At 47.1% G+C, this 25,228-nt stretch overlaps 2 protein-coding genes across 3 annotated transcripts in view; one reads left to right on the top strand and one right to left on the bottom strand.

Moving 5' to 3' along the window:
• The window catches only part of LOC8023320 (exocyst complex component 4), a 63,831-nt gene extending 51,448 nt beyond the window's left edge, over positions 1 to 12,383 (bottom strand). Inside the window, exons 1-8 of one of the 2 annotated variants that reach the window (XR_006076891.1) lie at positions 12,103 to 12,361; positions 12,012 to 12,052; positions 11,872 to 11,960; positions 11,739 to 11,801; positions 11,541 to 11,679; positions 4,937 to 5,025; positions 4,668 to 4,744; positions 802 to 913 (exon numbers count right to left, since the gene is read on the bottom strand). Coding sequence is in view for 1 of the 2 variants with exons in the window: in XM_029986428.4 (XP_029842288.3) it covers positions 802 to 913; positions 4,668 to 4,744; positions 4,937 to 5,025; positions 11,541 to 11,679; positions 11,739 to 11,801; positions 11,872 to 11,960; positions 12,012 to 12,052; positions 12,103 to 12,174 (682 nt within the window). In the remaining variant the exon portion in view is untranslated. Of the gene's footprint in view, positions 1 to 801; positions 914 to 4,667; positions 4,745 to 4,936; positions 5,026 to 11,540; positions 11,680 to 11,738; positions 11,802 to 11,871; positions 11,961 to 12,011; positions 12,053 to 12,102 lie in introns of both variants that reach the window. The other variant, XM_029986428.4, reaches the window with a different exon arrangement.
• A 35-nt stretch (positions 12,384 to 12,418) lies between these two features.
• LOC8023319 (poly [ADP-ribose] polymerase tankyrase-1) overlaps positions 12,419 to 25,228 on the top strand; it is a 51,822-nt gene continuing 39,012 nt past the window's right edge. The window contains exons 1-5 of the mRNA XM_029986427.4: positions 12,419 to 13,382; positions 13,488 to 13,712; positions 16,959 to 17,262; positions 18,270 to 18,336; positions 20,288 to 20,474. Coding sequence (XP_029842287.2) covers positions 13,202 to 13,382; positions 13,488 to 13,712; positions 16,959 to 17,262; positions 18,270 to 18,336; positions 20,288 to 20,474 — 964 coding nt within the window. The 5' untranslated portion in view covers positions 12,419 to 13,201. The remainder of the gene's footprint in view (positions 13,383 to 13,487; positions 13,713 to 16,958; positions 17,263 to 18,269; positions 18,337 to 20,287; positions 20,475 to 25,228) is intronic.

Below are 25,228 nucleotides of genomic sequence, written 5' to 3'. Positions count from 1 at the left end.
ATTTACATTTTACTTTTTAGGACACTTAGGGCACATAGAATGATCTATTTCAACAGAAAGACGAATGCAAAATCCCCTTCAGTGCCCCTTTCAAAACCAACCTATCTGCAGACTATTTATTCATAATTACAAAAGCCCGAGATTGAGGAACACATAGAAGAGGTGAGAAACTCTGCACACCTGCATTGGCAAAAACTATTAGTTGGTACGACAAGTTTGTACTTCCAGGCAAAATTTCTAGAAACGGAAGCACAATCCCACTGCATAATAAGGTTGCACCTAGAGCGCCTTGGTTGGCTTCATTATGAATAGGGTTCCCCGTTTTGGGGGTTAATCTTTTTGCCCAGATTTATACTGTTCGTTGGTGTCGATTTTCAGCATCCATCAAAACATTGGCATTTGTCGGGGGCTTAAGTTGAAGAAAACAAGACACAGCCAGTACCGATAAGAGAAGGAAACGAAACAGGGGGGCGCTGTTATCCAAAAAAAGTTGCAGACAATTCAGTTGAGGCCGTGATGAGGGTCAATACGTGATAAAGTCATACATATAAATTTCTTTCCGTGACATATATTCAAGAACTTCAATATGTTTTGTTTTGTTTTTTTACCCACAATTTTGATAAAACTGGCTGGGGGGGGGGGGGGGTGTATTTTTTGGGGTTTATCGGTGTACACCGAAACCACGGAACCCTACTTATAAAGTGCTCCGGCAGCATCTCCGGCTCGGACCACAGAGAGTGTCCGACTCTGCCACCCACTGACGAGCACCGTGAATCGGCGCAGCTTGCCAGGTCCCCTCACCGAGCGTGCCAAGGAAAGGCTGAGGGGTGGGAGGCAGGGGCCTGCGGAGCCTGGCCTCCCCACGCATGTACAGCTGGCGGTGCAGCTCCTCCACTAGGTCCTCGTGCAGCCGCTGAAACAGACCCAGCCACCCAGTCAGGGGCGTGCAATGCAGTCATTTCTATAAGCACCCCCAACAGTGCCCCTGGGCCGCGTCAATACCACCTAGAAAGACCAGATCTGCACTTAACGTTTGAATGCAAAGTGGTCTACAAAGCAATTGGCAGTGCACAATGTGAATGCGGAGAGCAAGTCGTCTGCTTCTTGCGCGGTTCTGGTGACGTCAGAACGACGCCGAGCTCTGAATGGCTTTGATTGGAAGGATAGTAGATGGATCTGAATGCTAGATGCCTTGAGGTCCACCCACTCCTTTCAATCAAAGCCAATTGGAGCTCGGCGTCGTTCTGACCACTTGCTCTCTGCATACAGCTACTAGGCATGTGCGAATAGTGGATTTTGAGTTTGAGCCGAATTTGAATTTTGAGTCTGAAGCCAATCTAATAGTTTCCCCAGTCCTTTCACTACTGCAAAAGTGCTTAAATAAAAACCCAGCTGAAGTTGTCAAGGTTCTCTCCAGGCTTTCAGTTGTCCATTTCTAAGCTAAGTTAAAGAGGCACTGACACATCAAAATCTTTTTTTTTTTTATTATCCGAAACGATTGATAACGATGCCGGGACATTGCCTTCAAAATTCGAAACTTGGAAATTCAGTACTTGTGAAGTAAAAAAACAATTTCCAAATACAGAATTTAAAGTTCCCGCATGATCCGCGCCAGTGCGGTGATGTCGAATATTGCGGAGTCCTGCGAGTCGACTTTCTTTCACGCCTCCACTCCAAACCGCCGCTGGCCGTTGCCACCACGACCCGAAGCGAGGAGGTGAGGAGCGGAAGCGAAGGGCGCCAGCTTACCGGGAAAAACCTGTTTGGTTTCCTTCATGCGTGCTACGCCGCCTGCCTATCAGTGCAAGCAGACGACGCTTGACGTCTTAAGGCTGCCCGGCAGAGTCACAACCGAAACTATGATACACAGACACCAAACCCAGTTGTTTTGACCGTTTGACGCTTTCCTTTTCCAAGTCTGAGAGGTCGTCAGGCACCAAAAAAAAACACTGTCCGATACCCCGACTCTCCGATCATCCTCTGCTATGTGCATCATGCGCTGCCATGTTTTCCGAGGGAGGATACAAACCCAGGAGGCGACATCACACTGGACTCCGATTTTTGGTATTTCAAAAAGAAGGGCCGTAGTGCGTTCGCAATTGCATAAAAAAAATATGTTTTACGATTGCCTTTATTAAATGGTATAGACATGTCGCCTACAATGCTTCTCAATTTCATGATTTTTGACGTCACAAATCAAAAGAAGCGAGGAGGCGAGGAGCGGGGAGAAGGGCGCCAAAAAGTAAAAAGGCACGCGCGTATGTGGGAAAATTTTTATGCGCAATGCGGTATTTTTTTGCGTGTCTATGACTACAACTTGCATTGATTTAGACAATAAAAAAAATAGAACCTTCGGGGTGTCAGTGCCCCTTTAATGTTAATCTAACTAAATTTATGAACTGTGGCCTCAGAAAGTACAACACATATATTGGGATGGCAAGTTAACGATACACTTGGCACAAAGTGAAACCTACTAATAGATGCCCAGCTATACTCAATCGAGAGGATTTATAAACCTTTTCTCTTAACGCAAATATCCTTTCTTCAATCATGAATATAAAAAAAGACAATCACGAATGATTAATGCGGGTTGTCAGGACATTTCTGCCTAACGTATATCCAACAGTTTAATTTTAAAAATTTTACTCCAATGTTGATATATCAACATTCGCAAAAGTTTCCGTTTATTTTTGAGTACACCAGGTGCGTGCGTGCACCATCCCACTTCAAAAGTTTTTCCATAAGCATCTAACAGCAATATTTGTACAAAGTGTCCTCCAAATAACTTTACAATTTTTTTTTTGTTGTTGTTGTTAAAAAACCCAAAAACTATGCATTGCCCTATGCTCACACTCTGGCCAAATGTAGCGCTAGCAGTCCGACCCAGACACCAGTTTCAGAACCTCTATTAAAAAGTTGTGTGCTTTTCTTAAATTTTTAATGGGAAATTGGTGGCCAACAGATCCTGCAAATACTTGGAGGTAAATGGTGTTAGTTACTAAGAGCAGGCCCCCTTTTCCCACTGAAATTTTCAGAAAATCACTTATAACTTTTGAATAAGATAAGGGTTAGTTCTGATATTGACTCTGGTTCGAACTGCTAGTGCTACATTTGGGTGGAAACTAAGCATTCAGCAATGAGTCATTTATTTTTGCAGTGAAAAAATGAAAGACGTCTACAATATTTTGTAACGCTGAATTAGAGCGCAGCTCTTGACGAGGGGAGGGTATGGAGGGGAGGGTATGTCCCTCTTCCTTCCTTGCTAAATTTTGCGGGGAAATTTTTCTTCTACTGAATTTATCGGGAAAATTTTACCCTCGTGACGTCACGAGGGTAAATTTAGGGAGAATATTTCTCCGCCAAATTTAGTGGAAAAATTTTCCTGCTAAATTTACCAGGAATATTGGCAATGTTAGATGTGTGTGACGTCACGACATCCTAAGTCACGTGTTTCCTATAATAATGTCGCACGTGACATCACGAGGGTAACATTGTGACGTTACCCTCGTGCGGGTAACCTTCGTAAACCTAACGAGGGTAACCCTCATGACGTCACTATGGGAAACGTCTTATAATGCAACTCGCGGTTCCGCCGACGCTGATGCTCAAGCCGGAAACGGGTGCCTAAAGGCCCGTTCATGCACTTGCAACCAAGTACGACCGAGAGTGACAAGACCTGTTGAAACCTCTTAAAAGCGTGCCAGCGTGCCAGAGTACACACTGGCACGCTGGCGCCCTCAGTGCGGTGACCCTGGAACTGCATTTCACGAGCGAAGGTCTTGTGGGATTTCCAAGATGAAATGTGCTTAATACCTATGAGAAAGGCTTGTTTATAACATTGACAAAAGTTTTTCGAGTCAAGAAAGAAAGGACAATGCACGAGAGAAATAGAAAATATGCCGGACCACCAAGTTTACACTGCTACCCAATAGATGGCGCCAGTGTGTCCTCTCGTCTGTGTCGTCGTAATGGTAAAACAAAATGGCTAGGTGGTGTAAGCTACCGCCCGATCCAAAGGGCTCAGCCGTATTCATCCATCCATCCATCCATCCGTCGTAACAGATATTAAGAGGTTTCAAGGCACCCGGTTCTAAGAGGTTGCAAGAATGTGAACGGGCCTTAAGAGCTGCACTCTAGAAACCCTGTAAATATTTTGGGGGGACACGCTGTGCCGTGGCGGGCTAGCCCCACTGAGTGCGCTTCTTACCGAGCACTGGTGCGCTGCAGAGAAGTAACATCCGCGGAGGCAAGCTCTGCAAGTGCTGCTTTTCCGCAGTGCACCGGTGCTCAGTAAGAAGCGCGCTCAATGGGACTAACGCATTGCGATCAACACTTCGAAAAAGAGGATTATTGCAGTTCAAATAGAAGCAAATATTGAGTAGTGCATTATTTAAAACTACTATATACAATTCGAAAATTTGAATATTGGCGCAATCCTACATGTATAGTGCCAGGAGTGTGCAAAGAATATTAGTTAGTTATATCCAATACGTTGCTCTTTTCGCGCTCATTATGAATGGATTTGACCGTGACGGAAGCAAAGTAGTCTGACAAACTTAAGTGAACTGCATTCTTAAACTTCTCGAACCGAGACGTCACTGGTGGGGTTCTGCAACGAGGGGGCTAGACTGCAGCTCATCAAAATTGGGCAGGCCGACCGCACCCACCTCCTTTTTGAAGAGCAGCTTCGCCCGAACGTCCTTGAGAGCCTCGACCCCTTCCAGGCTGCCCTCCACCAGGTGCACTGCAACCGGACAAACAAGTCCTCAAAAAAGTTTTTTTAATTTTCAAACACACTTTTTAAATTCAAACGTGAGACACTCGTCGCCCGGATACGACTCTGCGACCCCCCCATCCTGCTGCCAGTTTTTGAGATGGGTGTGTTTTCCGAGAAGAGCAGCCGGTGCCTGAAGGGAGTGCTCCAGCATCCACCTACCGGAAGAAACCAGGAGCTGTGTGGCGTGCAGGTACTGCCTCTTCTCCAGGAAAGCGTCCACTTTCTCGGGCACTTCCACCAGTGACTCGCTGAAAGGAAAAACCACATAAATGCAGCTTCCCCCTCACCTGCCTCTAAGGTCACTTAGAAACCCCAGAGTGACTTGACAATTGTTGCGGCACTTGACGGCCACCGCCAATCGCCTGCAACAATTGCCCAAGCGTTGCAGGCGATTGGCGGTGGCTGTCAAGTGCCGCAACAGCCGTTCGACAGACAACAGCAGGTATCCAAACGGTAGAAATTGCCATTCCCCAGTACAGTGACTAACTGGTAGCGTACCTGGTATGAGCAAAGACAAGGCGATCTACAAGACGAGTACATACCAGAAAATCCAGAATCATCTTTCATCCCTGGAAGATTGCTCGTCCCATATATCAGGCTAAAAATCCGTGGCACAAAACTACCCCAATGTCACCCATCCATTCATGCAATGTTCGATGAGACTCCCTCCAGCCACCAAGCTACCAGTTAAAATATAAACTGAGCTGGGATTACAAGCTGGCTCGATTTAAGGAAAATGTGAACCGTGCCTCCAACCAGATTAAGAGCTTCTTTGTTTTATCTCAATGCAGCATAACAAAAAATGCAACGGACTTGTGTGAAATGAACAGGAGTCGCAAGCGAGTCCCCAACATTTTATAGTTATCCGTGCTGTCTTTTTTTTTTTTTTTTTGTTGCCAACCTTCTTTGAATAAAGTTGAGAGATGCAGAATCTGTTGCGTCTTAGCCTCCGATTTTAGAACTTTTTCATATGCATTTCTCTCCAGTGGCATCACTAACAGGAGAGGGGGGGGGGGGGGACACCTTGGCAGCCAGGACTCAGGGGGATGCAACTGGGCAGTGAAAGGAAGGGCTGTCGCGGCAGGCCACTGCCCCAGGTACCACTGACCTTAGTGACGTCACTGCCTCCCTCTTCAACTTTTTGGGGCTTTTAGACTCGTTAGAAAGACTAAGACACACATAATGCATTCTGCATCTCTCAACATTGTGCAGAGAATCAAGGTAAGTTGCAAATTTTCCTTATTAAATCACAATTAGGATCATATAACTTTCTCTTGGTCGATAGGAAGCTATGGCACGGTTTACTGGCCTCCTGGTGCCCACAATAAGCTTTCAAACATTCCACGTCCATTTTCCTAGCAGGAGCCATGTGGGTAGATTGATACAGGCCAGCCTCTATAAGTAGCTGCCTGTCTGACCTGGCAAAAAGTCACATGACGTGATCACCAAACTCTGTTGGATCACATAACACCTACAGTGGCCCGAAGGGACACTACCATTTCTGACCAATGCCTGAAAAGTAATTTTAGAAATTACCCGATGACTAAAAAGTAGCTCAGATGATACCAGTGCATAAGAAGGGACCCAAAGTGGAGTTACAAATGGGAGGCCAATCTCATTAATATCTATTTGTTGTAAGTTAGCATTAGGCACAGTTTATATTTGCCAGATAATGCAGCATCTTAGGTTTCACAATTACTCGACAGACTCAACATAAATTTAAAAAGGGCTATTCACATATCACGCAGTCAATTGAGCTTTATTAAGATAATGTTACGTCCATGAATAGGGTGAACCGGTTTGTTGTGTATTTCTGAGTTGCAAGAATGTTTTTAATACCGTGTTGCATTCACTCTTAAGTTTGCAAATCAGAGTGCTTTGAACATAGACCCCACCATTAAAAAATTGGAGACAGTATATTTGCGTTCGCATCGGCAACACATTTTTATATTGTGACACATCCTATTTTGTTGAAGTAATGTCTGGCGTACCACAGGGTTCGGCAGCAGGACCTTTACAGTCTTAAATATTTTAATGATATTCATGCCATGTAATGTCTTAGATAAGATTATTAGCCAGTGATGTGTTGCTTAAAAATGCAAAAAGAACAAGGAGGGTCCCACGTAGCTGCAAGATGATTTAAGGCTGGTTGTGTGCTTGAGTGTATTTCATTCGCTTGTAACCACTTAACACACTGATGCCACCTATCGAGAAGCCCTGGAACACTTCTGACTTGTGCATAATTAGACTGAAGGTAGCACATCGGTAGTTTTTCCTCATGTTGCAGTAGAAAAAAACTTTGCCCAAATCGCAAGCTAAAAACATACTTTTCATGTAAAGCTCATCTAAATATTAGACACTGGATAAAATCAGCCATCTGGGTGAAGTCCTTGTTTCTAATTCTTCTTGTTCTATTCGTTGAAAGGCACGGCGAAAAAGCCCAAGTAGTCACCTTATCTTGTCACTCCGCTGCCCCCTCCCGCACGATAAAGTCCGTCTGCTACTGTCAGTGTCGCTATGGCAACAAAGTGTCTTCTTTATGAACAAATGCATTAACGAAGCGGCTGAAGCCAGCAATGGCAGACATCATCATTCGAATGTTATCTGCTAAAGTAAATGCAGCAACACTAGCGAAAGTCGGATATGTAGTTATGGAGGTTGACACAAAGAGCGGGGAGTGGTGACCCGGCAACACTTTGTAGCTCCTACGAGGCTTGGTGCCACCGATCTCTATTGTAGCAGGCTGGTTCGTGGATCGGGTCCCCGACAGTGGCACCGGTGGTGGCCCTCGCTTGACACCAGACATTACATTCAAGTCTATGGGAGGAATGAATAAAAATTAACTTTTCGAAGCTTGTGTGAAGTGTGTTGTAGAGAAAATTCTAGGAGGTTTCGCAGGAATAGTAAAACATAATTTGCAGTCGTAAGTAACTGTTGAGAAGGTTATTAAATTACATAAACAGCGTGTCAATCTCTGTCGTCTGCTACCATCGATGGAATTCGTCTGCTCGACTGTTCCGAATCATTGTCGTCATGCTTAGAAACTCCCATTTTTGCTTAAAATAACTCGCAACACAAACACAGTTTCTTATGAGAATGTTCTAAAAAGAGAGGTTACTTTACAAAGCAAGATAAGATTTGACATAAGACAGTGTCTGCTTTGATTTGGAAAAAAAAATGATGCCTCAAATGCAATCTGCAACCCTTCGTAAGTGAAAATATAAGAGTAAGCATCCCAGGCGAAAATCAGTCCACTTCCACCTGGATTATGGAACTGGAAATGAGGCAGTCCAGCTGGATTCCAGCTGGGTCCAGCTGGCTCCAGCTGGGGTCCAGCTGGAATCCAGCTGGACTGCCTCATTTCCAGTTCCATAATCCAGTTAGAAGTGGACCGATTTTCGCCTCGGATGGCATCGAAGCTAACCTTTCTGGCTGGTTTCGTGATGGCGTGCCTCCCACTCGCTGCTCGCGCAGCCCGTGGAGGATGTCAACGGAGGATAGAAAAGGTCATTTCCCCCCCTAGAACTCCAGCATAGGAAGTAATAACATCACAACACTACATTTTTTCACTTTTCCTAGAAAACGTTGTTGAAGTTTGGTCGTCCACAGTATGATAGAAATTTGCTTTTCCCATTTGGTTCAATGCATTTGCTGGTGTCAAGCAATGGCAGCCGGTGGTGCCACTCGACCCCAGAAAAACAAGCCTCGATCTACGATCCAGCCTTCTACAATAGACATCAATGCTTCAAGCACGCTCTGGCCTGATATTATAATCAATAATTAGCTTGGAGCCCAATCGTTAGCATTGCCGCGTTGGCAGCAGACAGCATTCGGGAGATGGCACGGCTGTAGCCGGCTACAGACACTGCGTTCGCGTCAGCATCTATAGGCATTCGGTGTCAGGCAGAAAAAGACAATGGTGTGGTGAAATCAAAAGCATACTTTGGCTTTTTCGTCATGCTTTTCCATGGGCAGAACGTGAACATATCAAAATAAGGACTTAAAGGGACACTGACAGGGTATTTACGCTCACCAAGGTTTTTATTTGTACATGACACATGAAAGCCCAACTATCAAGTAGTTGGGAGAGCCCAACGACCAATTTGCAACTTGAAATTTGTTTTCTTTCCGCCCGAAAACCGCCGATCGAGAACTGGCCGGTTTGAGTCACGCTCACTCTCTTCTGTGTGGTCACGTATGGTTTTCTATAGTTTAGACACAATCACCCAAAGATGACCAAAATTGTGGGTTATCAAAGGCACACATTCAATACTAAAAATAGACAAAAATTAAATACTTATTTTTTGTGGCTTCTAAAAAGCTGCAAATACCTTGACTGAATAAAAAAAAAGTATTCTTCCTCCCCAGTCCGTTACAGTTTCGGTATTGAGCAGTTGCGTTTTATTTACTTAATTAAAAATATTTGTGACGCTGTAGCAAAATATTGATTGGGGAGGGGATTCTTCTGACACCATAATAGATTGCCTGGCAAAAAATAAATACAAATTTTTGGGGGGTGTCAGTGTTTTTTTAGTGCAGATGGGCGATATTCGCAACTAATATTTTGACAAGCCTTACACAAAAAGCATGTTTTTTTGTTGGCTGCTCTTTCCTCCCCGGAACATAGGGCTAGAGTATCAAACTACCTTTAAGGTTTTTGCAGTATTTGCGAGATTAAGTCTACGCACTACTTATGAGAAATAGTTGCTCATAACATCATCAGGATTATTTCAAGATCACAGTGAAAGAATGATGTGCAAAAAATTATAAAAATCTATACACAGATTGCAAATGTCCCAGAGCTACACGAGAGATGCCGCCAGTGTGGCTATGGGAGAACCCAACAGCTCATTCAGATGTCGTCCTATAGACCTTTCCAGTGGAAGTCTCGAACAAAGAGAGTTACAGAGTGCGTCTCTGGTTTTGAGAGTGTATGTCAGTGTTGACCGATTGCACGGGGCTGTGGATTTTCTCGTCGGTGGGGTGTGGCAGCCTGCGTAGGCGCAATTCCGGGCACTGGTGGCGGCTAAGTTGTCTGCTTTTATTTTACAGCAGAGCTGTTAAGGGCTAGTTTCCCCAGGATCGTGTTCACCAGATTAGAAATGATGACACCAAGCTCTGGACATCTACCGCCATCTATGAGCTACCGCAGCAACCAGACAACTGATTGCCGCCGTCACTCAAGAATGGCGGCAACCTTTCTTCGGAGGAAGAAGAGTGGGAGCGGAAGAAGCGGCGATGTGCGCAGCAGCACGAATAGTTTCACAACCTCCGCGAAGCTACTATTGCCTAAAGTTCCACTGCATCAAGCGCTTCAGATTCCCTTGCGAAAAAATAGCAGATCGCTCGCCTGGAAAGCCACCGCCGAGAACAGAAGCTACAGCTCTGCTGCTCTTCCTTCTTCACCAGAGTCGAAAAACTGAAAGTTTTTTCTTTTGTGTTCTATGGCACATACAATTTATTGAGGTGTTATGAAAGCCTTGTGCTATTTTTGGGAACAAAAACAAACAAATGAAAAACATTTTTGGTGAGTTTGTTCTTGACAGAACAAATGCATCTGGAATGCTGGTTTCATTTTATGTTGATTTCTTTTACAGCACCATACACTCACCCATGTCAATCTACAAAGGCCTTAACTACCGAAAATATTTGACCACACCACAGGATAGCTGAACTGCATCAGTATCCCCCGCTCACAACATGAAATTCAACGAGTCTCATCAACTGAGCAACATATATTGTACGTACCCCACAGTGCCACGTTATCCGAACAGGATTTGAGAAAGGTCTGAAATAACACAGCATATCCAACATACACTGCCAACGATAGTCAATTTATGACGATCGAATAGAATCGGGCTTGTTTTGGGGCACGTTTTGAAGAGAGCTGCTGTTTTGCACAGCGCCAAGGCAAATGAACAAACCTATCTCTTCCGTCCCCGTACCCCGGACCCTGTCAGCTATTTTTTGCAAAGACCAGGAACATAGCTGGGAAGGCTTTTCGGAGATTATCTCAACAGAAATATTCCACAAAGAAAGTCGAACGGCCTGAGTCGCGGGCTGCTTGACGTTCACTCTCTTTGTTCATTTCCTGCGAAAGCCGAGCAGGCTATGAGCCCTGGTATTCCCTGGTTCTCACAGTGGAAGATAGCAGAAAGAGGGTAAGCATCCTGAACAGGCAAATAAAGTAAACACTTCCAAGAAAAGCCGGCGAACTCCAAATGCACAATGCAGGTGGGGAGTTGCGCTGACCGGGTTTCCACAGCTCAGGCAGGTGGCATAAATTTCTGGCTGATAGGGGTCGCTCGATTCGCAAAATGGGTGCGGCCAGGGAGCTCTTTTTGCAAAGGTCTATTTATGGCTTGCATTGATGTCACGTCAGCCGCCATTGCTCTGTACCATGTTCCTGTGCCTGTAACTTCTGCAGCATACATTTGGCATCATCGAATCTGTTCTTCTCGGCAAGGCTTGCTAAGAACAAAAAATTTGATGGTGCGAAATGTACGCCGCAGAAGGTACGGGCACAGGAGAATGGCGGCTGGTACAGTGCCATATGACGTCACATGTAAGGCATGTAGAGGACAGCACACACAACCAGACACGATCCATTTATAGATAAGCAGTATATAAACAATGATCTGGTACAAGTTGGCATGTGTACCGACAAGCAGGTACCGAGAAGCAAGACGAAGGGTGTCGGGACCCGGTTCCGTCTGTTGGACAGCGTTTCTGATGAGCGGCCCGAAAGAGAGGAACTACTCACATTTCTTCAAGAAGCTCGAGAACGCGCTTGTGTTCCACAGCCTCGAGCCAGAGCTTCTTCAGTTCGTCCCGCTTACAGTGCAGAAGTATTTTGCAAGTGGTCAGCTTCTCCTTGATGCACTGAATCTTGTCCCGCGACACTGCGGTCGGAAACGGCCATTGGTTCCAGGCGCGGAGGTCGAGGCACGGTCACACTCACCGGTGATCCTCGACGAGATCTTGCTGAACGCCTGCATGGCTCTCGTCAGGTCTTCCTTGTTTTCTGGCGGAAAATGGAGTCGTGAGGCGACGCGCGAAAGTTCAAGTGGGCCTTTAAGTGGGGCTGCACTCACGCGCCACCATGTCGTCCAGTTTCTGGTCGCTCCGCTTGAAGTCCTTCTCGAGCTTGGCCTTCTCGCGGTCCCGGTCGGCGCTGTTCTGGCTGCAAGAAAAACAGGGTGACCAAGGGGCCTCCGACTGCCGTCTCGCTTACCTGGCCGACAGCGACCGGATCACCGAGATCAGCAGGCCGTTCTGCAAAACGAATCAGTTAGCATCGGACCATCGGTGGCAGATCCGCCTACCGAGTCTTTGCTGGTCTTGAAGGTTCGCGGAGGCCGTACGGGCCCACCGGGCCCGCTCGTATAGTTGGCCATGCGATGGCGTGCAGAGGAGCCGACCCGAGGCTCCCAACCACGCACCACGCTTGTCGTGATCGAAGAGCGTCGCGGAAGTCCTGACCCAGGGTAACCGCGGTCGGAATCGCGCCCCACTCTACGAACTTGACACTTTCCCCGCTTTACCACTTTACCCACTTTACCCCACTGCTGCCACTGCCAGCAAATTGGATTGGATTGGATAATTTCGTCCAAAATTCCTTTAGTAGGCTCTAGCCGTAAAGAGTTGTTGCATGGCAGGAGGGCAGCTACGGACAGCTACTTGGTTTTATTTATTTATTTTGCGTTGTGATTGATTACGTTAACCGAAGTAGTCGGCAACATAAAGGAACGTCAACCGGTAATCACTTTTTATGCATGTCGGCTTTTCTAGGCTTTTCAAGGGACGTGGGGACATTGCAGCGTGTTGGTAGGTGGCGCAAGCCACCACCTAACCCACAGGTAACAGTCGTTATGCACGCATCCACCCGAAGCGAACATCTTCCACTTTTTGGCTTTTTCCGGGCGCGCTCCGCGTGCGAACCTAACCCTCTTGGTGCGAACCGTGCGAACTTTCGTGCGAATGCGGAAGCACAGAAGGTCGAGGCGCCTAGGCCGACGCGTGAGCAGTTTCTGGGTTGTGCAGCTTTAAGACGCTGGAAGAAATCGGGAGGCGGTCGCACACTCCCATAATAAAATCCATCGGAACTTTTTTTCAGAAAATTGGCCGAACAAATCGACGGAAGGTGCGACAGTTGGACGTCGAACCTAGTCGAATCAGGCCTCAGGCAGCCTCAGGTTCGGAAAACGCTAGCGACGTCCCTAACCATGGGCCATGGCAGGTCCAAAGTGGACGCAGGGGGACCCGGTTAGGGACGGGCCCCGTTGCTTCGACGTCGGTCGTCCAGCGTGCCTGGCCAGCTAGTCTGCACGACCCCGTGGCACAGCTGATGCACAGCCTCCTTGTGCTGCCAGGGTACCTTGCCCTCGGCTGCCCCCTCTCCCTCGGCGGTGATCCCAATAATGGATGATGGCGACCCGAAGGGTCTCTCCGGATGTGCCACACACCAGCGCCGACGCTGGCCGAGAGCTCTTTGAAGCGTGCAGGAACGGAGACGTGGCCCGCGTCCGAAAACTGGTCACGCCCCAGAACGTCAACTGTCGCGACACGACGGGCAGAAAGTCAACCCCTCTGCACTTCGCTGCAGGTAGGCCTCACTCCGTACGGGCTCCCCTGACCCATCGGGCCCACGGCCGTACCTGCGGCCACGGTCTCGCGACCCTCGCGTGCTGATCGGGCGGCTTGTGCGCAGGCTTCGGGCGTCGCGACGTGGTCGAGCACCTGTTGCAGAGCGGGGCGAGCGTAGACGCTAGGGACGACGGCGGCCTGATCCCCCTGCACAACGCCTGCTCCTTCGGCCACGCAGAGGTGGTGCAGCTGCTGCTGGCGCACGGCGCTGACGCCAACGCTCGGGACAGCTGGAACTACACGCCGCTGCACGAGGCCGCCATCAAGGGCAAGGTGGACGTGTGCATCGGTGCGTGAGCCCACGGCCGGCCAGTGGCTCAGACGCGGGGTGTGCTGGGCCTGGCAGCCACCGTGATCGCACTCTCTAGGGAGAGACTACGGTCGAGCTGTGACTGTTTGTGTGAATGCACGATCACACTACCAGAACGGCAGCTCGCCGCATAAACCTGGTTTTGCCGGAGAACTGCGAGATTTCTGTGCCGCCCAGCAGATCGGTTGGTGCACGATTTAAGCTGCAGCACTCAACAAAAGGGGGCCAATCAGATGCGGCGCCTGTAGTCGTGATTATTGGGATGCCATGGTAACACTCAACACCTGGCAGCCAGCGCATTTGAAAGGAGCATGGCTCAGCGAATTAGTGTGACACCACAATAGTGGAAAGGCTGCTCTCGGGTCTCATGCCATTTGCCTGACACCAGGTGTTGCCAAGATTGTTTTGCCGCAAGATGGCTAGATTTCCCTACCACTGAGAGAATTGTCTGTGCTCAATTTCTGTTTGCCATGCTCCACAAAAAAATGGCACTAATGAGAGGCGATGGCTGTACGATGCAGTGGTGCCATGGCAATGCGCAACTGCCAAGTGTGCCATGCTTTTACTTTCAAAACTAGAGTGACTGCGACCGTTGCTACGAGCCATTTTACCCAACCCAGCGACAAAAGCGTGCCATGTGACCTCACGCACCGCGAGTCGCTAGACCCCACCAGAAAGTTGGGTCTTTGGCGCTAGTTTGGCTTTGATAGCTTGTAGCATCCGTCTTGTGTTAGTAAAGTGCATGCACCACTGCATCGCGCAACATGAGTGTTCAGATCATACTTTGTTTCGTCGTAACTGCATTTAAAGGCAAATGCACGAGCACAGTGATTTTATAGCGCTACTTCATGTTCCTAGTGCACCAACTTGGTCAAACCCAGAACCTACGTTGCCTAACCGTCTGAGCTCGGTGACTTTGAAGAATCAAAAAGCAGAGTAGGATAGTTATACTAACGGTTGTCACGAAATCATCATCAACACCTGCCACGGTTCGGGCAATATATACGAAAAACAGTACGGTACTTCGACGTGGGTAGATGGAGAGCCAACATAAAATGACCCAACGAAGAACAGACGCCAAAGTTTGGTGCCTGGAACATACTAAAAGTGGCAGGAAGTCCTAGGTAAACGGGGCTGTAGTGGTGGGATTTCTGCTTCACCCTCGAAGGCTGTCACAGGGCACACATCTGACACGAGTTGAAGCTGAACACTAGCGCAGCACTCGTGTGATGCTCTTCTGTTGCAGTGAGGGGCTAGGATATACCACTTTCTGCATTAAAGGGGCGATGCAACAATATTAACTTGAAAGAATTTGCCGTTCTAAATTTGTACATTGTTTATCTTACCAAAGGGAATGGAGAAATCGCCTCATTCTTTTGAAATATTGCAATTCCGTTGCATAATAGCAAAGAAAAGAACGGGAATATTTTGCAATTCGCAGCCGCACGGTGGCGCCACGGGAACTAAGGTGTGACGTGCAATGGGAATAATGCAATAGGTTGGCCAAATGTGCCATTATATGTTTAACCTAATGCCATATTTGATAAATAACATAAGTAAATACGTCAAAAACCCCATGTCATCGACAAAGTTGTACTATATTCAGTTTTTGTGGTGCCATCTTCCCGAGGTGAAAGAAACTATTCCTCCCTTGAGCCTCGCCTTGTTGTGCTACTACGTCAGTTGAATTTCCTTACAAAAAGGCAAGCTCTTTGCTCTCCCCCCCCTCCTCCCCCTCTCCACATCGCTTAGTCTCAGACCAACCTTCAAGGTCGCCGTGTGAATTGCAAGCAGAGGCCGCGCGCACTGAAGGCTTTGAAAGAGATCCCAACCGGATACTCTCTATCCGCATTGGGCGTCACTGCGCACGTGCGTCCTTTTGCGTTCGCATACCAAGATGTTTAACCAACATGCTCTCACAATTCTATCTAGGAAAAATCTGGTCCCAACATTGAGTGCTTTAGACATTTATTTATATGTTGCAAAAACATTAGTTCTTACTGCCCTATATATTTCCTTGTCATAAATTTGCACAGTCCAAATTTTGTGTTTGGAGAAAACTTCAGTTCAATGTCATCTTCAATGAAAATTGAGCTTGTGTAAATGTTAAATAAATTAATATTATGGCTCAAATACAGTAGAAGAAAAAAATATTGCGAATTCCAATTTTTCGGGGGGTTATGTCACACTATCATTGAGTGTTTTGGGGCAATAAAAAAATCGGGATTTTGTTTGGGGTGGGGTGCATAAAAGGAAACCTGCACACGTCTGAAAGGGCAATGAAAGTGTAGTCATGTCACATAGGGAGGTGAGCATTTACTTTTACAGCTCAATTTTTCCTAAAATACCCTATTGTCAGATTTCATGTTTTGCGTATGCCATCACTCTGTTCATGTCTGTCATTTGGCACCTCTAAGATATTTAAGATTTCGGGGGTTGAAGGCCTTTCTAGAAATTGCACAAAGCACATATTTTTTCTAAACTTGTTTCAAATCCCCAACTTGTTACCTCGCACAATTTCAGATGAAATCGCGCACTCGGTAAGTTTATATTTGTTCTTGATTCTCTACATCCTCGTAAAGTAGCTGAAAGATAACCGGATTGTCATTTGTAACTACGAGGGGCGATCAGTAAGTTTTGCCTGCTGGGCTGTAATTTTTTTATTCAGTGTTGGAATGGAAAGATATTACATTTGAATGAATGTTTGCAATCTTCTCTTTTCTAGGAGCACATAACTTTTTAATGTAGTCCCCACCAGTGACGATGCACTTCTGCCACCAGTGCACTGTTCTCCACATGCCGTCGTAGATGATCGAGGACGGCTGTTGACAACCCCAATGGTGGACTACATCAGTAACGTCATCGTTGGACGCAAACTTTGTGCCCTTCAGATTTTCTTCTATCCTGAAAAACAGTCAAAAGTCTGAGTGCACGAGGTGCAAGCTGTAAGGTGGATAAGGCAAAACATCTTGGAACTGCAGATCCTCCAGCGTGGCTTCAGTGTCGTCAACAGCCGCCCTCAATCATTGACGACACTAATTCCATTCTTTCAGTTCCATCACTGAATAAAAAAACTACTGCCCAGCAGGCAAAACCTATTGATCGCCCCTCGTATAACGAGCGGTGGATGCACCGGAAGGCAATTGCGCCAGAGGCACCATACACAGATGAGTGTGGGGGAGAAGCCTGCTCAAAAGACGGCCCTTTCCCCCATTTGTGCTGCAGTGCTGCTGCAACACGGAGCAGACGCACTGATCCGCAACACGGACGGCAAGATTGCCCTGGACCTTGCGGACCCCTCAACGCGGTCGGTGCTCACGGGTGACTATCGGAAAGACGAGCTGCTGGAGGCAGCCCGCAGTGGGAACGAGGAGAAGCTGCTCTCCCTGGTGACGTCTGCCAACGTCAACTGCCACGCCAGCGATGGGCGCAAGTCGACGCCCCTGCACTTGGCGGCGGGCTACAACCGGTTGCGCATTGTGCAGCTACTGCTGGAGCACGGCGCGGATGTACACGCCAAGGACAAAGGGTGAGGACCACTTGGGCTGATGCTCTGGCAGGGCCCCACGGGTGTCTCGGAGGCTCGGTCGATGCCACACATCGGGACGACAGGCACTGACAGATGGTGTCTTTTGCAAGGCACGCCCACATGTCGCATTAATTCTCCGGGGTAGTGCAGAATGTGAAACGCGGTCAGGTGGGTTTGATTGTTTACGGGGCCTCGTTGCACAATTACGGAAGTTTTAGAATTCGCTAAAAGTTCCAGTGCTCTGATTTTCAAAAAAATGTCAGAACTAGAGTTATGATTTCACCTAACGAAGCTCAATTTAATCAAATTTATGATGTAACAGATATATTTTCTATTTCTATTGTGCCCTTAGTGAGGACCATCTACCTTTTTTGCAATTTAGCAAAGCGGCAGCATGTGAGCTTATCAACATGCATAATATTCTAACATGCTGCAAAGTTCTGGAGCCACAGTATTTGCTGGAGGATTTTCGACACGGGTGACGATTTCCTATTTTTGTGTCAGATCTCTTACTTATTGATTGTATGTAACATCAACCATTATTGGTGACCCTTAGCTTTTGAGGGACGTGTGGGAAGGCACATTTTTATAGAAACATGAGTTGCTGTCACAGGAATAATTTTAACCGCTTGTTTTATAGGTTGTCTTTGACAATCGCCCAAATTCATATATCATAATTGTTTCTGCTCAATGTCTTTCACAAATACTGCATTTGAATTCTGCCACGAACCTGCAAAGCACGAGCACCGATTGGCAATAGTTTGAACCGGAGTGCACATTTTTCTGGCCTTCTGTGCACCGCAAAGGATCCCCCTTTCAAGCCCCAGTATGACAGCCAAAGTTTTTCTAAGAGACTTTTTGAGGGTGTTCTGTTGAACCAAGCCCTAGTGAAAGTGACCCCCTTGGGCCCCCCTCTTCTTTCTATGTGCGCCGCCTGAACTGGAGGGGGCGAACATGAAGCTCTCTGAAGCAGCACTGACCTGCAGGCCCCTTCTGTTTTGTTTCAGGGGTCTGGTGCCCCTGCACAATGCCTGCTCTTACGGCCACTTTGAGGTAACGGAGATGCTGATCAAGGTAGGCCTCCTGTGGGTTCCAAGTCCCACCCAGTAGGGGGGCACTGGGGGGGCTCCATTTTGAGGTCACTCGACTTCGAGGACAGGCACACTTATAATCGGTGACAGATTAAGAGTTCGTGGAGGCTCCTCCCGCCTCTTTCCGCTTTGGTAGAGCGAACGCTGGCGAGGAGGTTGCCTCCTCTCCAGCGTTTGCTCTGCTAAAGTGGAGAGAGCTGGGAGGAGCTTCTCCTCCACTCTTAATCTCTCACTGATTATAGAGTAGTCTGTTGCAACATAAGATCTGCAAGATAAGCTCCAGCTTCTGCGCATGCTCGTTGCCTTCCGTCGTATTTAGCTGCGAGTGCTTGCAAGACACCAGAGTGTTGTAAAAAGCTGGAAAGCTTGTGCTGGAGGTGGAGCTTTTCCTGCTGATCTCACGCTGCAACAGAATACGGAGTGAAATAGCGCATGGTCTCAAAGCCCTAGAGTTAAAACTCAGCTTTCATTTTTTTTTTTTTTTCTTTATCTGTTTTGCGGGTTTTCCTCGCTGGGGGCAGAGAGAAAGACGTGATGTGTGGCAGAGCCTCTGCCGCCTACAGTTGAGCGGCTCAAAATAAGTTTGGGGTTATGAGTACGCGATATTATATAAACATTACTGGAAAACAAACCATTACAGAAAGGGAAAGTACCATAAGCAAGTAAGAAAATCCTTTGCAGGCAGTCAGTACTAAAAAAAACAATTATAGTAATAAAAAAAAAAAAAAGTTTTGAAAATTTTAGTTGCATAACTGTTCTGCGAGATCACAACCAATGCGACAACCTTGAAATACAGTTATAATATTGTAACACTTTGAGGAAAGTTTAGGAAAAACACCCAATCTCTCACACTTGAACAACAACAAAATACACAAAATTAGAAGAAGAAAAAAAGCTACTATGATGCCTATTTTGAGCATATGGAACACTATCCAAACCACAGATTTGTTGCAGCTATCCTAATCGAGAGGATTTATAAATCTGCTCGCTAGTTGCAAATTATTTTTCTTTTTCAAGTTTGATTCCCAATAAAGCATGAATGATGAATGTGGGCTGTCAATACATTGCTGCCTAACATAACTCCTGCTAATACTTTGCAGTGCACAAAATCGCAGTGGGTTAGCCCCATGTAGTGCGCTTCTCACCGAGCACCTGGTTACTGTGAGGAAGCCATACCCTCAGAGCTCACTGGTTCTGAGGGTTTTGCTTCCCTGCAGTGAACAGGTGCTCGGTGAGAGACATACTCAGTGGGGCTAACCCGCTGCAATTAAGCAGCAATGTCTTGACAGCCCACATTCGTCATTCATTCTTTTCTGGGAGTTAAATTTGAATTAGAAGAAAGAATATTTGCATATAGCAAGCAGATTCATAAACAGGGACTCAAACCGAAAAATATAATGTTTCGGTTACGGTTACTGTTTTCTGTTGACATCGGTTTTGTTTCAGTTTTTTACGGTTTTAATGTTTTAATATGGACTACACTATAAGTAGAACTAGCTTGTAAACATAAATCTTTGCACCTAAAAATTGTGAGAAAACATATCAAGTGATCAATCTGTACATTGTGAGTGCTTTTGAACCTTCTCTTGAACATATGTCCTACTCACGAGAGCAACACGGATGTGAGCCAACATCCGTTCATGCCTGCTCCGAACATTGGCACGGGTTGCATTATTCGAACGCCAAGCGCCGGAGGGATTAAAAGTTCGGTGCCTCATACTTTACGCACCCTCCAGCCATTTAGTGCACTGAGTAACAGCCCAAACGGGAGGCACATAGCCTCCAGTTCTTGTCAGTGTGTGGGCAGGGGTAAGCTTCCTGCGAGTTCCCCTATCAGGAGCGGGAAAAGCGCACGTTCGGCCATTGGGAAAATGCCGACGGTGACGAGCAGAAGGTGCTCTCTGCGACCTCTTACGATGGCGACTGGCGTGCAGCACGGGGCCAACGTGAATGGCACAGACCTGTGGCAGTTCAGCCCGCTGCACGAGGCGGCCTCCAAGAGTCGACTGGAAGTTTGCTCCCTGCTGCTAAGCCACGGGGCCGATGCGGGCCTGCTCAACTGCCACTCCAAGAGCCCCCTGGCGGTGGCGCCCACGCGGGAGCTGCACGATCGCTTGCTCTGTGAGTGCCACGGGAGATTGGCCCGGAAAGTCTCCCGACTTTGACCAGAGAGACGTCTCACTTGTGAGCAATTGGCGACGGGTGTACGAGAAAGCACGAGCCTTGCAGCCCTTTGGGCACTTCGCCAGCTGCCATAAATGCTGAGGAGACGGAGGGAACGAGCGATGTCGCTCTGCAACTGGGAAATGATACCATGATGATTTTAACCCAAGTCTGGGGCACAAGGAGGAAATCTTTTTACAGGGACAGACAGCGTCTCTATTAGAAATGGTGTCTGTCCCTGTTACTTTCTCTTCCACTGTAGAAATTACCGCATCTCCACGTGGTGAATGATATTGAATGGGGCGAAGCTCGGGTGGTGCTGATGATACTGATTTTGGTCTTAGCTGATGGTGCCGTTTTCATTCATGTCAATAGGAGAATGTGTGGTTTTCTTCTTTTTCTTTTTGTAAGAAGACAGATGGGATGGCAACTCAGAAACCCCTACTATTTTTTTTCTTCTTTTTCTTGATACTGATTTTGGTCATGGGTAGTGCTGATGGTGCCGTTTTCATTCATGCCAGTAGAAGAATGTGTGGTTTTCTTCTTTTTCTTTTTGTAAGAAGACAGATGGGATGGCAACTCATTTTTTTTTTTTTTATTTTATTTGATGTAGAGAAAGGAAATCAGAGATGTTAGCCTGGAGTTGATCTCCTGACTGGCTACTCTGAGTGGGGAGGGGAGTTAGGGAATGAAAGATATAAGTATGAAAAGAAGGCGTTCCATCTCAGGCCCACACACACACTCACACGCACGCGCTGTACATAAATTAGAAAATAAAAAAAAAAAGGCGGGCAACGTTTGCGACCTTAGGTCAGAGTCTTTTGTCAAGGCCTGTTGCTGACAGGAACTTTAGAAGGGCATTCGTTGACTTCGCAGCGTGGCTTTCGTCATCCCATGGTCCGAGAAGATGTTGAAGAGTGAGGGCTGATCCAGTTGTCTGATGAATGTCTTTGTAGAGCTGGTGCCGATTATCAGTATACTTAGGGCATTCAAGTAATACGTGTTTGATGTCTTCAATGGTTCCGCATAGGGGACAGTTGGGTGATTCGAGCTTTCCGATGAGATGAAGGTAGTAGTTTGTGTAAGACACTTTTAGGCGCATTCTATGAAGGACTGCCTCCCGTCGCCTCTTGAGACCGCGTGGAACTTGGAACGTTAAATTTGGGTCAATTATTTTTAAGGACGAGCTCTGGTGGGCGACCGCTTTCCAATGACGCGCTGCAGTAGACCTCCCCAGGAGTGCCACAGCTGCACGAATGTCTGATCTTGTAAATGGAGCCATAACTTGCTGAACGTGGTCATGGCCACGTGCAGCCATAGCATCAGCCATTTCATTTCCTTGTAGGCCACAGTGGCTAGGTATCCATTGGAAAGAAATTGAATGTCCTAAAAGGTTAGCATCTGCATGAACTTTCAGAATTTGTAGAACTAATTGCCTATTTGGACTCTTTCTACGTGGAGACTGCAGCGATTGGAGAGCTGACTTAGAGTCAGTAATAACTGTCCAAGTGCGAGGAGACACATCTAATATGTAAGAAAGCGCCTCACGAATGGCTACCAACTCTGCCGCAGTGGAGCACATTCTGTGAGACAACTTGTGGCCCGCGCTCAGACAGAGCGCCGGGGACGCCAATCCAATCGATGATCCTTCATGTGTAGTCGATGCATCTGTGTATAAATGGCAGGAGGAAGAGTGCCGCGTATATAAAACAGACAAAGAAAGCTGACGAAGAACAACTGGAGGGAGCGCTGATTTTTTAATTATTCCTGGGATGTCTGTGTGGAGCACAAGAGGGGGCAACAACCAAGGAGGCGTAGCGAGGATGAGAGAGTCCTGATATGCATCTGGAATGTTCTCTTTGTGATCAATAATGGCCTGTGCAATGCGGCTGTAGAAACACCTCTCCGGTATGTCCGCTAGGTGGTGCGAGTCATGCCGTGTAAGGTGCCTTATGTGATTTCGTAGAGTCTCCTGAACGCGAATGGCTCTGATAGGTAGGCAGTGAGTTTCAGCTATTGTATCAATGGTCGAGGTTGAACGAGGTACCCCAAGGCATACTCTGAGCGCCTGTGCTTGAAGAGATTCAAGCTTTTTCATGTTTGTGGGACTTAAACCATGCATAACTGGCAAGCTGTAGCGGAGAACGCCAACGAATAAGCTGTTATATAAACGCAGAAGTCCAGCTACGGATGTCCCCCAGGTTGTGCCGCTTATAAACCTCCCTAAACTAATAAATGCAGAAAGCTTCGTCTTAAGATGTTTTAGTTGCGGATTCCATGTTAGGCCCTTGTCTATATAAACTCCGAGAAAAAGATGATTTGGAGTGTAAGGAATGTCTGTACCATGGAGGGAAAGAGGGTAACGGCTCATTTTCATCCTCGTGAAAGCTACAGCTGCTGATTTTGTTGGAGCAATTTCAAGCCCCCGATCGTAAAGAAATTGGGATACTTGAAAAAGTGCCTTCTGTAGTTGAGCATGTACCTGCTTAAGAGAGGCAGCGGTTGCCCATAGGCAGATGTCGTCGGCATAAAGTGTAAGGTGCACGGAATCTGGTACAGCCTTCGTAAGCCCGATAAGTGCGATGTTAAAAAGAACCGGACTAAGAACGCCCCCTTGGGGTACGCCCTTCGTTAAAACATGATATGAGGTGTCGCCTTCTTTGGTGTGCATGTAGATGGTTCGATTATGGAGGTAGTCAGCAACCCAGTCAAACAGTCGCCCACTAATTCCAACTGATTGGAGTCCTTGTAGAACGGCTGAATGTCGGATATTGTCGAAAGCTCCACGTACATCGAGAAACACTGCTATAGTAAACTTTCCCCGAAGCTTCTGGTCTTCAACATGGGCTACAAGATCGATGACGTTGTCAATCGAGCTACGGCTTTGCCTGAACCCCGTCATTGTAGCTGGATATGCTGAGCTTGATTCGAGGAACCACTCCAGCCGTGACAGAATTAACCGCTCCATGCATTTGCCGACGCAGCTAGTTAAAGAAATTGGCCGGTAAGACTTCAAATCAAGAGGAGACTTACCCGCTTTGAGTACGGGAACGATGTTCGCAATTTTCCACGCTTGTGGAACACGACAGTTTGTCCATGAGTCATTAAATATCTGAAGCAGCAGCTGGCGAGCTGCTGGTCCTAGGTGGGCAAGTGTACCGTAAGTGATTTTATCTGGACCAGGCGAAGAAGAGTGATCAAGGGAGGCTAAAACTTCATCTAGTTCTGGCGCACTGAAGATGGCATTCATGGGAGCTGAAAAAGAAGTATGTTCAGCGCTTAAATGCAGTGAAACATCGTCGTTTAAGGCTGGTAGAACGAGTGAAGCGCAAAACTCTTCAGCGATGTCACGTGGCGAGCGACCTGTGTGGAGTGATAACGCAAGAAAAGGCGTTTTTTGTTGCGGTTTGGATCTTAGTCCGCGAGCAACGTGCCATATTTTTGACAGTGGAGCACGGGGATCAAATGAGGAAGCACATGTTCTTCTCCACTTCTTCCGACCTAGTTTATCCAAGTTACGGCGGATGTGTTTTTGAGTGCGCCTGTCTACTCTTACGTCAGCAGCTAATTTGGTTCGTCGAGCGCGACGCTCTGCCCGTCGACGAATCGCTCGAAGTTTTTCGTATTCCGCATCCACAACGGTGCGCGAGGCTGGGAGACGGACAGTCCTGGTCGCTTCCGTCGCTGATAGCTCTATCGTTGAGACAAACTTCTCGTAAGTGCTTGTTCCTTGCAGGCGCAGTTCCACATTGTCTCGAAAACATGGCCAATCTATATATGAAGTGAGAACATGATTATAATAATTTGCTTGGAACCCTCTGACCGTTATGTAGGTAGGCATATGGTCACTGCCATGAGTCTCGATATCAACAAGCCAGGAGTTTTGGGACAGGAGCTCGCGCGACATGAACGCAACATCTAAACAACTACTGCAGCGACTACCTCGAATGAACGTAGGTGAACCATCATTCAGGAGACATAGGTCGTATGAGTCCGCCAGATCGAGTAGCTCTCGTCCCCGTGGCGTCGTCCTTACACTGCCCCACGCCACATTATGGGCATTGAAATCACCTACTAACAAAATGTGGGATTTGCATTGTCGAATAATATTATCTAATCTCGAGATATCGAAGCCGCAGGCCGGAGCTATGTATACAGCAATAACGGTGAATGTAACTTTCCCCTTTCGAACTGTGACACTCACATACTCATTGTCCGGATGAGGGGTGATATCATGTGACACATAGGTTAGGTCTTTCCGGAGCGCAAGAAAAACTCTACTAATGCCATTAGGACGAACCGACTGAAATATTTCATATCCCGAAAGTCGAAAGTCGGATGGAACGCGTGATTCGCTGATAGCTAAGATAGGAAAGTGATATTTGAACATGAGCTGTCGGAAGTCGGAAAGCCGAGGACGAAGTCCTCTCGCGTTCCACTGAAAAACCGTCGCATTTTTAAGACTCTCTTGGAATGACGAAACGTCAACCATTATTCTGATGCGAATTTCCTGCCATCGCGATAACTGCGGGTTCGAATACTAGGATTCCTTGCAGAATGCTTTTGAAGGCACATGGTGGTAGTTGTGCCGTGAAACTTCGTAGGGCAGAGAAGACAAGGCAGATGATATCGCCAATTGTCATGGAGCAGAATACGGAAGGTGCAGGTTGCTGGGGACGCTTATCAGCTTTGACAACGTCGCTGTATGTGCG

This window comes from Ixodes scapularis, unplaced genomic scaffold, assembly GCF_016920785.2.
Source record: "Ixodes scapularis isolate PalLabHiFi unplaced genomic scaffold, ASM1692078v2 PGA_scaffold9__187_contigs__length_104089568, whole genome shotgun sequence".
NCBI lineage: Eukaryota > Metazoa > Arthropoda > Arachnida > Ixodida > Ixodidae > Ixodes > Ixodes scapularis.
Note: the sequence above shows the minus strand (reverse complement) of the source record. Positions and strands in the feature narration are given on the sequence as shown.